Genomic DNA, 15,602 nt, shown 5'->3' on the forward strand with positions numbered 1-15,602 from the left:
TGTGACAATATTCTGCATTTGAAAGTTCACACAAAGGCATAATTATCAGAGGTGATCTGATATTTTAAAGAAGTAGAATGGTGACATTTTTATGAATTCTTAAAAGTTTTGTTTCTAACACTGAAAATATATAGTAGAATGGCATTTGTCACTTTTGTTAATTATTAACAGAATGCTGAGTCCGGGCATGGTGGCTTATGCATATAATTATAGCACTTTGGGAGGCCAAGGCAAGAGGAGGCCAGGCGTTCAAGACCAGCCTGGGCAACATAGCAAGACCCCGTCTCTACAAAAACTAAAAAAAAAAAAATACAAATTAGCTAGGTGTGGGGGCACATACCTGTAGTCCCAGCTACTCCGGAGGCTAAAGCAGGAGGATCACTTGAGCCCAGGAATTTGAGGTTGCAGTGAGCTATGATGATGCCATCACTGCACTCTAGCCCAAGTGACAGAGCAAGGCCCTGTCTCATAACAAAACAAAACAGAATGCTGAAATATGGCCTGGAGCTTGGGGCTGTATGGAAGTCCATTTCACCTCACTTAGAGCCCTATAAAAGTATAGCAGGGAATACTGCAGGTGACAGTTTTAGCACATATTATCTGCCGTAAGCACAGTATAAAACATTGCAAAACACAACTACTCTGGGGGTAGGTAACAGTTAGATTCAGTTCCTCCCTGACAGCTTAATGGGCAAGGACTTCATAGGCTTAGCAGAGCACTTGGATAACTTGACATTGGTTTACCCTGAATATAGAGGACATCCAACTGTGCCTCTTTATAGGAATACATCTACATTTCTTTCCAAGCTGCTCTCAAAACTACAGTTGTTTCCTTATATCAATTTTTCTGAGTTACCACCAGAAAGCAAGAAAGCTAACTTTGTGTTAAGAGACAAGGACATAAGATAGTTGGATAGAAGTACCATTCTATAAATAATAGAAGGAGCACTAGACTTGAGGTCAGAATTGGAGTTCTAATGACTGGCTACCAGTCGATTAACTGCCCTGTGACCTTGGCTAGTCAGTTAACCTGTACCTCAGTTTTCCATCTGTAAAATGAGTAACCATTATTTTAATCCAGGCCTATCCTTTTAGTGGAGTTAGGTTTGGAAACATACTGTACTATTCTGGCTCCGCAATTCGCAGCAATTTACTTCTGTGCCTGAGGACATGCCACAAAAGTAAATGAAGTTACTATTGGATCCAGACTTAGATAGAATCAATCAACAAATATTTATTGAATGCCCATCTAAAAGGTATATTAGCCTTAACTTAAGCCTTATAGTGCATTCTGCAAACAAAATGTGAATGGTTTTCTTTGACCTCATTGTTGAGTTCTCACAGAGCATAATGATATAAGAATAATAATGACTCATAGAATAATAATAATGCTTTTACATATATTATGTGATCTTTTTTCCCTCTTATTTTCCCATTACCTTATTTTGAATCATATAATAACCCTGAAGGAGGACAAAACAGATATTATCTCCACGTTTCCATGGGTTTGAGATGAGACACTGAAACCTGGAGAATGAAGTGCTTCTCAAGGGAGGTAGGGCAATTTCCCCCCACCCCTGGTGACAATTTTGGTTGTCACAGCTGGGACAATGCAACTGGCATTTAGCGGGTAGAGGCTAAGGATACTGTTAAATATCCTACCAAGTGCTATTGAAATCTGAACAAGTTAGCAGCCTCTATGCATAATACCTATTGCCAACCTCTAAAGACCCGTGAGATCTCATAGGGAATGTCACCAGGAGACAGCTAGAAGTGAGCAGAGTCAGGATTTGAGTATCGTCTGATTCCAAACTCTTAACAATATTCTATATGCTTAACTCTCACCTGCAAAGGGTGGCATGGAACTTTAGAAGCTCTTAAAATCCAGGAGGAATAAATTCTTCTTACTGGTCCTTGTAGAATGTTCTTCAGTTTTGCCCCTCAAACCATTTTATATCCCAGAAATTAGATGGTTAACCTCATCCTTCTGAAGTTTTAACAGATGCCTTTCTGGATTCTGGCAAATTAAACGGTTATAGCCTAGGGCTCTGTAAGAATGTTTTTTTTCTTGCTGTAAATCTGCCTCACAGAAGAACTTAAACAGGAAATATGACTCCCTGCATATTACTCATAAATGGCTTCTAATTGCCCTTGGAATGCAAGTTAGTCTCCTTAGGAAGACCTAGAGGGCCTTCTTAACTGGTACCCCTTATGCGTCTGTCTTCAACCTCATTGGCCTCTTCTCTCACCAATGTGTTCAATTCATGCTGACCTTGAATGCCCTTTATTCTTTTCTTGCCTCAGAAAGGCTCTTCTCTGTCCTTCTACCAAACTCTAATAATTTGTCAGTCTGTTTAAATGTCACCTCCTTAGAGAGGGCTTCTTTCTCTCTCTTCCCACCTGCCCCACTCCATCTAAATTAGTTCTTTCACTGTAATTCTCTGCCACAGTACTGCATTGTACTTCCTTCATACCAGTTACCACAAATTGTAATTATACATACCTTCACATATTTATTTGCTTACTTATTTACTGAGGGTTTCCTTTTCTAGAGTAGCTCCACAAAGGCAAGTACGTTATAGGTGGATTTAGAAACCTATGTGGATTTTGTAAGAATTATTAAAACTTTTTGAATAAATGAATATTTGGTGAGTGTTCTTCTGGATGCTGTAAGGTGGTAGAAGTCAGAAAGTTTTCTGCCCTCAAGAAACTAGCTGTGTATATATGATATTTTTTAACTTATATTTTAAGAACAGTAAGTCAAAATTTTCGTAAGAGAAGATTGTCAGGGAAAATCAGAAAAGAGAGAGACTTCTTCCATTAGGAATTCAAGAAAAACCTCATGGAATAGGTTGCATTTTAAACCTTAAAGAATGAGCAACTACATTGTAAATTCAGAAGAGCAAGGGCCATGTTTTAGCTTTTTCCTTACTTCTAGCATATTTTAGTGCACGATAAATGTTGAATAAATAATGGCAGGATTTGTACATATACAGAAAATGGTGGGGGAAATGAATTCAAAGGAATGACATAAGCCCAAAAAGGCATACAGGTATCAAAGTGCTAAATATATTCAGGAAAAGTGAGTAGATCAGTTACAGTGCAACATATAAATGTGAAGAGGATTAGACTGAGATAAGGCTGGAAAGATACGTCTGTAACAGAAAGAGAGAGAGACTTAAATGCCAGATAGCATAAAATCAGTGTATCGGTATCAGAAGATAGGGATGAAGATATATAGGTTTCTTTTTGCAGGCAGAAATTAGTTCCTGGGAGTATGGCCTAAAAAGCAAATTACAATACATGAGCAATGTGCTACAGATGTTCAGAAGTCTTAGTATTAGACCTTGGAAAATGGGGAGGATTTGTTGCGTTAGAGATTATAACAGTGGGCATTCCAGTCTGAAGAAGCAGTGAACACAGATAACGAGAGACAAATGTGAGATATTTCCTAGGAGTGCTAGATACTTGGGCTGTTGGACTTGTTTGGCTGGAATGCAAAGTACATGTAGGCTGAAAGGTAGGTTGGGATCTTTATTTTAGAGATCTGTGATTTCAGACCAAGGAGGTTAACAGACACTGAGGATGTTAATGGGCAGTGGAATTTTTTGATCAGGTAAGTAGAGCTATGCCTTAATTAATTTATCATTGATATGTCATATAGAATGGACACAGGGCAAGAGTACTATTGGGAAAACCCATATTTGTAACAGAGCTCCCAGTGGCAAAAAACAGAGGCAGGTTGGGTGACTCCTCTAATTTAGGATTAGGAAAACTGACCAAAATTGTGACACTTATGGATACAAAATGCAACATTGGATAAAGAGGAAGGCAGGTTTAATAAGGAACAAACCTTGGGCTGGGAGTGAGGATACTTAAATTCTAGTGAAGGTATCGCCATGGCTTTCTAGTATAACATTGAACAGGATACTTAAGTTCTCTGTGCCTTGGTTTCTCAATCTTAGAAAGAAGAGATATTATGAGGATAAAATAAGGTAATAGAGTTGGATTTATAGGAAGGAAATGGCATTGTTTCTTACCATATCATTTGTTCAGTTTCCATGCAATTATTCATTTGGTAAATGTACAATTAAAATCTTTCTTTTTTTTTTTTTTTTTTTTTGAGACAGGGTCTTGCGCTATCTTCCAGGCTAGAGTACAGTGGCATCATTATAGCTCACTGCAGCCTCAGACTCCTGGCCTCAGCAATCCTCTTGTCTCAGCCTCCCAAGTAGCTGGGACTATAGGCACGCACCATCATGCTAAGCTAATTTTTCTATTTTTTGTAGAACAGGGGTCTCGCTCTGCTCAGACTGGTCTCAAACTCCTGGCCTCAAGCCTTCCTCCCTCCTCTGCCTCCCAGAGTGCTAGGATTATAGGCATGAGCCACTGCACCCGGCCCAAAATGAAATCATTTTTAAGTTAATTTTATCTTACAGTTTGTTCCATTTCCTCTACTGTCTTTTTATGTGACATTTGGCAAGGTTTAGTGCCCCAGAGACTTAATTCATTTAAGAAGTCTCAGGCCACTTAAAGGTCAATAGCAGCTGATATGCTGTCTTCCCTTCCTCTACTTTTAGAAATGGGTGTGAATTTTGTTTACAGTCAGTCTCTCTCCTCACATTGGTCACAAATCAAATATTTTACAAAAGTATCTATAAAGGTAAATTTGGTCAAAAAATGTAAATGTTCATATTCTCCCAAGAGCTTTGTGGTTTTATACTCTAGGCTTCTATAAAATGAGTAGGTACAACTAAAAATATATATAGAAAAAATTAGCCGGACATGGTGGCACATGCCTGTAGTCCCAGCTACTCTGCAGGCTGAGGCAGAAGGATTGCTTGAGCCCGGGAGTTTGAGGTTGCTGTGGGATAGGCTGACGCCACGGCACTCTAGCCTAGACAACAGAGTGAGACTCTGTCTCAAAAAAAAAAAAAAATGAGTAAGTGGAACAAGATGAATTCGTAATACCCTTCCAACTCTTAAAAAAAGTTCAACTTACCCATGTTACTTCTGCATCAATTACATTTTGCTACTTCTTGAAATAAAGGTATTGAATAAGTTCTAAGCATATCTACCTAATATTATTATTTCAGACTCATTAAGGTGGTAGAGAGGAAATTGAGGTTTGCCCAATGTGTCTTTAAAAGATTAAGGAATTAGTCTGTCTTATGTCTAAGACTTAGGAGTGGGAACTTGCGGCCTTCTGATTTCAAGGTGGTTCTTTTTTAAGCACCAAAGCAGGCAAGAAATGCTTCATCTTTCTCTGCTGCCTCACTTTTAGTAAAAAGATTTGTTCTGTAATATTTGGATTCAGTCAGAAGGCCACAGTCAAAAGGATCTAGAAGGCCACAAGTGGCCTTAAGGCCTCATTTTTGTAATCTATTGTGTGCAGAGTATTAGAAAATGCAGGAGATCCAAAAATAAATGAGCCAGGGTCCTCTTGGAGCTTACAGTCTAATAGTAAGAATATTAGAGGCCAGGCACAGTAGCTCACGCCTGTAATCCCAGTGCTTCAGGAAGCTGAGACAGGAGGATCGCTGGAGGCCAGGAGATCAAGACCAGCCTGGGCAACATAATGAATCCCTGTCTCTACAAAAAAAAAAATTTTAAATTAGCCCGGCATGGTGGCATGCACCTAGTGTCCCAGCTACTTGGAAGGCTGAGGTGGAAAGATCATTTGAGCCCAGGAGTTCAAGGTTACAGTGAGCTATGATTTAAAAAAAAAAAAAAAAAAAAAGCGCATTAGAGGAAGAGGTATTCTGTTCTCCTGGAAACTAAACTGAAAAAATGTAGAATTAAGTTTTAACTCTGGCTGGAACTTTATTAATGATATAGTTTGGTGGTTTTACAGTTAAGGAAATGAAGGTCTAAAATATAAAATAACTTGCCCAATATAGAATTTATCACTTGTGTCTCTTACATTTAAACTAGTTCTTTTTCCTTTATATTTTGTTGCTTATATGATAATTGCATGGTCCATTCATGTTTGCTCCGAAGACATGGGTGATGTCGGGATTGGACAATGGGTATTTTTATTTTATTTTATTTTTAGAGACAGTCTTGTTTTGTCATCCAGGCTGGAGTGCAGCAGCCCAATCATAGCTCACTGCAGCCTCAAACTCCCACCTCAGCCCCCGAAGTAGCTGGAACTATAGGCGCATGCCACCATGCTAATTTTTAAATTTTTTTGTAGAGATGGTATTTCCCTGTGTTGCCCAGGCTGGTCTTGAACTCCTGGCCTCAAGCAATCCTCCTGTCTTGTCCTCCCAAAACACTGAGATTATGGATGTGAGCCATCATGCCTGGCCATCTCTTGAAAATGATAGCCTCAATGGCTGTATAATTCATCATGTAATCAGTTCCCCCAGGATCTGTCTTGCCCTAACAGGTTTCTCATTTTCTTTGCTCAGTTTGAGCAGTTTAATAAGGTGGAGTGATATAGAAAGATTAAATTTATGATAGAAGGGGATGACCTTGAACCAGTATCTGGAAATAAAGTGTTTCTTTGTCTTATTCTGATTAGAATCAAATCACAGGTTTTCTTTCTATCTTTCCATACATACAGGTAGAATAAGATTCTCAGAGTACCTCCTGAGTTATTGTTCTTTTTTGCTAAAATAGATATTTTTAGCCAAGAGATTCTTAGTAAAGGAGCAAATATTCCTACTAATTCCTAGCTTCAGTTTTATTCTTTCAAAAACTTGTCAATCCATGCAGCATTTCTTGTTTGCCTGGATCATTGGCCACTCATAAATGAAGGTACATTAAGTTTTAAGTGTAATTATTAAAGTAGTTTTCCCTTTTATGTGTCTGGCAGTTGGTTACTTTAGATGTAGCCCTTTAGTCAGATGTATGAGTAATTCAGCCACATAAATTCTGCCATCACTTCAGTGCGGCATACTTTGGTTTTTCTACATGAAAAGTGCTTTCAGGGAATCCTGTACAGATTATCTGAAGTAATAGAGCTCACTTTGGTATATGGTAAAGAAAGAGATGATATTATGATAATGATTATTGAAATCTGCAGATAATCACTAAATTAATTCTTGGCCAATTCTTTTAACATCTTTATCAGCCCAACCTTTCTATGAAGGAAGGCAAGTGAGAATTTGTTGTAGATGGCCCCTTGCAATTATTATCAACAAAGATAAAAAGTCAGAAGGGAAAACAGTAGCCATTGTTTTATTGGAGAATTTTTAAAAGGATAAAATCTATGTTTCTGTGTGTGTGTGTGTGTGTGTGTGTGTTTTAGAGGTAATGTTAGTGGTGGATTTGGGATATGTACTCAGTGCTGATTGTCCTTGTAAGCCTACTTTCGTAGCAAGTGCCATATTGACTCCTATCACACGCCAAACTTAATCTGGGGGGAACAATTTGTATTTGAATGTATATAATTTTAAGGCATTTTACATTTCTTTTTTTCTTGTTGACCTGACCTATTTTCTTGCTGCCACCACTGATCCTTTTACTTACTGTCTTTAATACATTGGTATTGTAGAACTTCAGGAGTCTTAGGTTTTTCCCGTTTCTGGCTGAGACTTATGTTTTACTCAAGTCTAATTATCCTTTGTAAGAGAAATTGATAAAATTAAATATACTTATGATCATTGCACACCAAGACAGACACAGGCCAAGGAAAGGCAGCTAAAATATCAAAGAGGTTGTATGGATATATTCATACAATTATGGTCACATTTCTGTCAGTCAATTTGGATTAGGAATGCAAGGCCGGGACCCAAGGGATGAGTGGAACAACATTATAGCCTTCAAGGGGAACAGTCTGTTAGCCCAGTTAAACTGGTTGCTTGATCATGTGGACATAGTCCATAAGCATGAATTCCTGTTTATGATAGTGTACTGTCTTTGACCTTGAATTTCCTATATCTGTGCTTGCCAAAATCTTTTAAGTCAGCAGGCCTAAGTAATGACTGCAGAAAGCAGAAGAGCAACTATTTCTCTTTGTTTAATATTTTTACAAATCTAAAAAGGAACATGACCCTAATCGTTTTAGGAATAAAAACTTTCTTCCTTATCATGGAAATCAGGAAAGAACTGTAGGCAGTCTCCAGGAGAATTATCTGAGGCTCCAGATTACATCCGTCTGAGCTACAGAAGAGACGTGATGTGGCAGATGTATGACCACTTCCGTGAAGGCTTTTTGTGCAGTCTAATCTCCATAGTCCGTATGGATTATTGGTTTTTATCCACCATTGTGCAATACAAGGAAAATAAAAGAGAATTTGAAGTTTAGACTAAACCTATTAGAAGTAAGGTCAATGCTAAGACTCAGAATGGGCACCGAAATTTAGCCTTTTTGCTAATTTCGTGAATTCTGTCCATAAATTCATGTTTATTTTGCTAAAGGTACTAGATTTTGCAGACTCTGGCCTCCAGTTAAGCTGTATGTTGTGTCTGTGTTGGGGGTGACAGGGCAGGAATAGGGAAAACTTTGATAATCTTCAGTGGTAGACTGTGAAAGACCCTTGAATACAAGGGAACTTTGAAAACTATTTGTATAAATAATGTACCATACTTATTGAATGGGGGAAAGAGGGAAGCAGAAAGAAATGCAAAGCTCTTTGACATTCAGTGTAGAATGTTCCACTTCCAATATTTAATAGTATGCAGGGTAATAGAAAAAAGTTGGCATATAGCCAATTTGAGCTACCTAACTGAAGATAAGTGTTTCCTAGAAACTGAATAGTAATAAAGCTTCCCTGAGAAAGAAACTTCTTTCCTTAACTATTTTATATGAGCTAAGTTCCACATAAACTCGTGCTTAATTTTTTAATAGTCAATTTCTAGGTCATTTCTCTTATATTTCCTTAAAGTTCCAAGTTTTCTGTGCTAGAAGAAGGAGCTCTTAATGAACTATCCACATGAGTGTTGATAGCCACTTTATGGTTTCAATTAGGAGTCAGAATAGGCAGAAAGGGACTTGAAAGTGGGCTTGCTAGCATATTTTGTAGGAGATAAACTAACAAAGGCTAATATTTTAATTAATGCCTTCTCCCACGAAGTTCACTCATTGGGTTTTCTCTATTCAAGGTCTTTTATCCCCTAAAATTCCGCAGAATGGAAATAGCTCCCTTTGGTCAGGCACTTGGCTAGATGCTTTGTGTATGTTACCTCATTTAATCCTCCCAGCAGCCATCCAAGTTCTACAGGCTGAAAACCTGCTCCAGAAAGGCTAAGTAACTTTATCCTAGGTCATACAATCAGAGCACCTTCCAAATTCTTTGGCAGGTATTTTCCAGTTATATAGTTAAGTTCTGTCACTCCATTATCTAATGTAAAGGTGATTGTCCAGTATGGATCTCTCTTGAATTCTGTTAAAGAAAAGTAGCTTACCTGAATTAGCAAAAATGTAAATGAAAGTACAGTACAGTATTTCTAATCTTTTAACCTAGTTATAAGCTCAATGTGGCAAATAAAATATTGTGGGTGGATTTATCATAGATTGTAAGTTAGGAATCCTAAGGGTTTTTTTGTTGTTTGTTTTTCTGTTCTATCCCTGAGTTATAATGCAGATTTTTTGGTTGGTATGTGTAATGGTGGTAAGAGCTGGTGGGATCTTTAAGAGGCATTTGGGTCATGAGGGATCCACCCTCATGAATAAATTAATGTCCACTCTCAGGAGTTTCCACAAGATCGGGTTGTTATAAAGCGAACATAGCTGTGTCTCTTTGCTCTTGCCCGCTCACCTTTCTGCTTCTCTGCTGGAAGCTGAATGCCATGCTGGTGCCATGCTCTTTTCTTTATAAATTACTCAGCCTCGGGTATTCTGGTATAACAACACTAAACAAACAAAAACAATATTCTTCTTTATAAATAATTTGTAAATTTGATGGAATGATAGAATAATGATAAAAGAAAAGTGAATACCAGAGGCTTAAAACAAGAACAGGAGTTTTAGCCTAGAGCTAACATATGCACATAGTATTGTCCTAAAACCAGAGACCCAGTGACTCGATAAATACCATTTTACAAGGATTTTGCTAAAGTTCCATCTTCACTCCTCATTACTAACTCTTCCATAAGTTCAATTAATTGTAATTGCTTTACAAATTAAGAACCTTGATTCCATAAAGTACAGTCCAGCTACAAACTGGGTTTCTAAGAACCCAGTTCTTAGAAAGAGACAGTGAGAATGGAGCTAAATTAGAGAGAACAGTTCTTAAAGAGCAAGTAGTTAATCTCCTATAAGTAAAATTTCTATTCTAGAGAGAATGGGTTGGGTGTGTTCGATTGCTTTTGAAGAGGAGTTATCCAAATACATATGGCACATCACTGAAAAGTCAAGTGGGAAGAGAAAAAGAGTCACTTTTATTTGCTATGCTTTAATAATTTCTAAGTTTTTCCCTTTTTGATGTCATTTAGGTTTGGCCTATCCCTATGGGTTTTTTTTTTAGAATAAGGCTTTTAATGAGCATAAGGACTTAACCAGTATTGGGTTGAGTTTGAGCCTACTTTTTTGGTTACTTCTCATCATATTTGTACCTTCCTATTCATAGACCACTGGGTAAGCCTTGCATAGGATTGTGTTACAAGAAATGCATTGTCCACTGACAATGCAAGCAAGTAGAGTCTGTTTCTGCTCTATTTCCTAGTATATTTGAATGTGAAATGTATCTTGCACAGAGGACACTTCAAAACAGGTGCACACTTTGAAAGGTTTTCTTGAGATTTGAACACATGAATTCCTGAGTAACTGATTAAGTTGGAAGAGATTTGATGACGTTTCTCTGGTAATGAGGGCCCTGAAAAATTAGGAACCTTTGAGTCTTCAAAAATTGTTAATGGTAATAATGTAAAGGTTCGTCAAGGAAATTAAGGGTAACAACTCTTAATTACTTTGTGGTTCTGCATTTTTGCTTTTCTAACAGTCCTTTATGTGTTATCTTACATTGCAAAATGAAAATGATAACTGTTCAATTTCCCTTGCTAGCTTTTAGCCTTGAAGTTCCTTAAGGAAAAACTCTATGTCTTGTTAATTTCTATATCTCCCTTAGTCTCCTACAACAGAAAGCACTCTTGCAAATATTCACTGCCTCTTCATGGCCAGGATTCATGCTGATAATATGGAATGAAATAATCGCTTAGGGTTTTCTTATGCTGTAATCATTTTCTAGACTTATATTGGAAGAGAAGAAAATTTGTGCCTTCTACCTCAGTCTCTTTATAAGGATGTGTTATCAGTCTCCCTGGCTGGCAAAAGTCTTTTCATTCTTATTTTATTTACTTGGTTCAAAATCATAATTTATGATCATTCAGATATGAGTGGTGTCTCCATACTACCGTGATTACCGCTTTATCTGAAAACTGTTGCCCCTTACCATTTGTCCCATCACTGATACTTTTTGCATGCTCTATTTTTTGTGTATTCTGTTTTTTAGTGTTTACTATTAAAACTTTGTAGACAAAGACCCTGTTGTATATCTCTTTGTACCTCTAATCTAGTCAGTGGTATTAATAATACCAGATTGTCAAGCTCTGTAATTATAAAATAATATCGTATCTGGCAAGAAAGTTATTTAAATTCAAAGTGGAACTTTGATTATACGTATCTGATGTTTTGCCTTATCCTTCACTAGAAATAAGAACCTGTTTCTTAAGCCTACTGTCATAGAATCATGGAGTGGGAGTTGACAGGAAAATAGATGGATCAGTGTTGGTGTTTTTGAGCTAGACACACATGGCTCCCTGAATCTATATAAATTTTCTATCTAAAGTCTATTTCTTTTTTACCTCTTAGTAATTCTGTCACATTACCCTGTTTATTTCTTTCACAGCATGAAATTGTTCTGTTTGCCCTATTGTTTCTTTCCCTATCACATACCTTGTTTGTCTTATTCACTGTTGAATTACTGGCACTTACTTTGGAGTTTGGCACGTACTAGGAGCTTGATAAATATTGATTGAATGAATGAATCATGAGATGCATACTCAGGCTCATGAACGTGAACACCTGCTTGGAATTTCTAACGCCACTCTTTCTTCCACAAACTGGATTTGAGAGACACATAAAGAGAACCCACAAACACCTCCCCCTCCACACACACTCCAACTTCCTACTTTGCCACCCCACCTCCAGCTGTAGGGGTTATTGCTCCTTGGTTTACATCCCAGACTGACTTTTTGCAGTAAAGCAGTGATGTGGTTGTAAAGATACAGGGCTGAATATGCACTTGTCTAGACTTAATTTAATATAGAATATTCAATTTATACCTTGTTTTTCATGTTCTTCACTCTAATGTCCAGAGTCTGAGCACACTACTTGCCTAGGGCGGTAATAGACCTTTCTTCAAATTTAAATTAGCTGAAAGCTGGTTGTTCTATATGTGAAAATGTAATCTTAATATCCTGGTTAAACACAGGCCATCCCAATTAGATGAATTGTCTGAACTTCTTGCTTTTTATCTACTGACAATTATGATCAGAAAGCCTTAAAGCAGTTAAATTTCATTAGTGGCATCCATTTATACATTATTACAAATTTTCTGTTTTCCTGCAACCCAAAGAAGCTGCTTTCTTCTCCTTATCTCATATATATAAAGTTGAACATATATTTAGCATGTTTATTAAAGGAACAATCCTGCAGAGTAAGGAAGGGTTAGGTGTCTGAAGCCCTAGGTGCAAATCCTTTCTGCTACAATCTCCAAATGTGATCCATATTAGCACTAATTACTTCTCTCTCCATCTGTGGATTATGAAAACTAGTTCCGAGTAAAGATGCCAGGAGAGCATTGATTTATTGGATGAATTCCATATAGACAGAGTATTTACTGAGAAGATTTTTATGTCCTTAAGTTATTATGTATAATTCTTTTTCTTAAAAGAATCTTCTGCTGACACTCAACTTTGCCTGGAAAAATGAATCATTCTCACCATCACCCGACAACTGCAGCCTCACACTCCCATGGTGGAGGAGACAACAACATGATGATGATGATGGTGAGTGCCAAAGAAGCAGCAGCGCATGCCCTTTCTGACCCCTTGGGTAATAGAAATATTGGAGTTTTAGGCCAGGCATGGTGGCTCATGCCTATAATCCCAGAAATTTGGGAAGCTGAGTTGAGAGGATTGCTTAAGGCCAGGAGTTTGAGACCAGCCTGGGCAACATAGCAAGACCTCGTCTCTACAAAAAAATTTAAAAATTAGCCTGGTGTGGTGTCCATGCCTATAGTCCTAGCTACTCAGGAGGCTCAGGTGGGAGGATTGCTTGAACCCAGGATTTCAAGGTTGCAGTGAGCTGTGATCATGCCACTGTACTCTAGCCTGGGTGACAGAGCCGGTCCCTGTCTCTAAAAAATAAAGGAATGAATAGAATATGGAATTTTAGTACTAGAAGGTTATTATCTTTAAAAATCAGTTTACCAATGAGGAAAACTAAAGCAGACCCAAACAAGTCAAATGATTTGCCCAAAATCATATGGCAAGTTATTTACAGAAATCATACCAGAACCAGGATTCTAGGGTTTTTCCTTCTGTAGTCCCTTCTTTTAAAATTGACTCTTTTCTGAATTAAGTTCTGGTCTTTATGCTTTGTGTGGAAAAGAGAAAAAGACAAAAGTTGATGGTGGGGGTCTAGGAGAGTACTCATGCTTGGTACCTGTGGTAGTAATGCTAGAGTGAGGGTGAAGGCCTCAGAGAATGTCTCTTCTTAACTTATTATCCAGAACTTTTAAATGTTCTCAGCTGCTTTGCTTGAAATTCTCATTTAGAATTTTCATTCATTCCTAACTGACTTTTGGTTTTCTGGCAGCCTATGACCTTCTACTTTGGCATTAAAAATGTGGAACTCTTGTTTTCCGGTTTGGTGATCAATACAGCTGGAGGTGAGTAAGCTATCAGGTGTTGTTTGAAGGTGACAGTCACATGAGAGACAGTGACAAAGAATTTAGAAACCCAGCACCTCTTTCCATCCTAGTTACTAAATCAATATGGTCATGATATATAACCTTTTTGGTTCCTAGTTCCTACCCAGAAGGTAGGATACACAATACTTTTTTTGGTCCTCTGGTGAACCTCTGTTAAATAATGTGTATGTTTTGGCACTCTGAAAAATAGTTTATATATCAGATAGAAATATTTTGCAATCCATTTCCTTTCATCCTTTTCCAGAGTGTTTCCTTGTTCAGTAAGTTATTGGTCCTGGACAAAGACTACAGTCAAGTTCAAATGCCACAAAATAACCCTTGGTTAAAAACTTTTGATCTAGTACAATCCTTCTATTTTAAAGATAAATTAAGCCTCAAATAGTGAAATGACTTGCCCTAAGTCACAAAGAATTAGTCTGCCAGGAGTATGACAGGGACCCAGACCTTGTAGAGCTGCCTGAAACAGTGTTCTTTTTTGGTGTACCAGACTATGGCCCACATCCTTCCCAATTCTTGTCATGGCCATCTTAGAGTCACTCCTAGTTTTGGGGCACCTGTTCACCCATCTCTTTGTGCCTATTATCTTGTATTGGTATACTTTAAATTCCAATTGCCCAAGCTCAGTAGTCAGTTGGACTGCTTTAGGTACTAGATGTATCTTTAGATCCACAAAGTTAGTTTTGGGAAGAAGGAGAGCATGTAGTTCAGGTAGTGTGTTAAATTAGCGATCTGAATTTATGTCAAGTATTACCAATACTTCACAGTGTAAAAGACTCAGAAATGAAATACCTATTCAAGAAATGTAGTCAGCACTTTTAAAACTAAGTTGTTCTTATTCCCCTTTTTAAAACTAAGTTGTTCTTATTCCCCTTTTTCCATACTCTACATTGTTTCAACATAACAAAGCTAATTTAATGACATCAAGCTGTCAGACCAAAACGTTATTGTTGTTCAGATGATTTTTCTTATCTTAATCAGAAAGTAAATATGTTCTTCAGCAGAGGCAATGGTTTTCACTATCTTAGCTGTTCTTCTCCTACCTGGGCAAATGAAGAGGTAATAATATAATGTCTTCAGAAATTGAGAGCAGCATTTTCTCTATGTGTCTTTCTAGCTGGACAGCACACTGGCTAATGAGTTTGCACGTTTGACAGCACACCATCTTTTCCTTCCTTACTTAGAAATGGCTGGAGCTTTTGTGGCAGTGTTTTTACTAGCAATGTTCTATGAAGGACTCAAGATAGCCCGAGAGAGCCTGCTGCGTAAGTCACAAGTCAGCATTCGGTACAATTCCATGCCTGTCCCAGGACCAAATGGCACCATCCTTATGGAGACTCACAAAACTGTTGGGTAAGAAGATTTAACAAATTCAGATGAAATTCTAGAGAGTTGGATTAATTAAGCAGCAAAGCAGCTATTTTATTAGCAGCAGCCTTCTTCCTGAGTTGGTGATTCTCTATGACCTTGATCAAAACTGTCTTTGGAGGTTTGGGGTCGTGAGTCATAAGCAGGCCAAAGGAGGAGTGATAGGAACTCTTCTACAAATGTGAATGTTCTGATTTGTGAGTATTGGTCACTTTGGAAGAAGGTAAGTGAGGGATCTGTGTTTTAAAATATTTGCCAAAATAATAACAAACAAGAAAGTCAGGTCAAAGTATAAAAGAATGACAGAGTGCAATGAATTCCTTTCTATAAAAAGTTGTACCTAGCCCATTCTAT

At 37.7% G+C, this 15,602-nt stretch overlaps 1 protein-coding gene across 1 annotated transcript in view; it reads left to right on the forward strand.

Moving 5' to 3' along the window:
- Window positions 1-15,602, forward strand: part of SLC31A1 (solute carrier family 31 member 1) — a 33,667-nt gene that overhangs the window by 12,171 nt on the left and 5,894 nt on the right. Inside the window, exons 2-4 of the mRNA XM_069476685.1 lie at window positions 12,843-12,957; window positions 13,769-13,841; window positions 15,065-15,233. Coding sequence (XP_069332786.1) covers window positions 12,877-12,957; window positions 13,769-13,841; window positions 15,065-15,233 — 323 coding nt within the window. The 5' untranslated portion in view covers window positions 12,843-12,876. The remainder of the gene's footprint in view (window positions 1-12,842; window positions 12,958-13,768; window positions 13,842-15,064; window positions 15,234-15,602) is intronic.

The sequence above is a fragment of the Eulemur rufifrons genome, chromosome 7 (assembly GCF_041146395.1).
Source record: "Eulemur rufifrons isolate Redbay chromosome 7, OSU_ERuf_1, whole genome shotgun sequence".
Taxonomy (NCBI): Eukaryota; Metazoa; Chordata; class Mammalia; order Primates; family Lemuridae; genus Eulemur; species Eulemur rufifrons.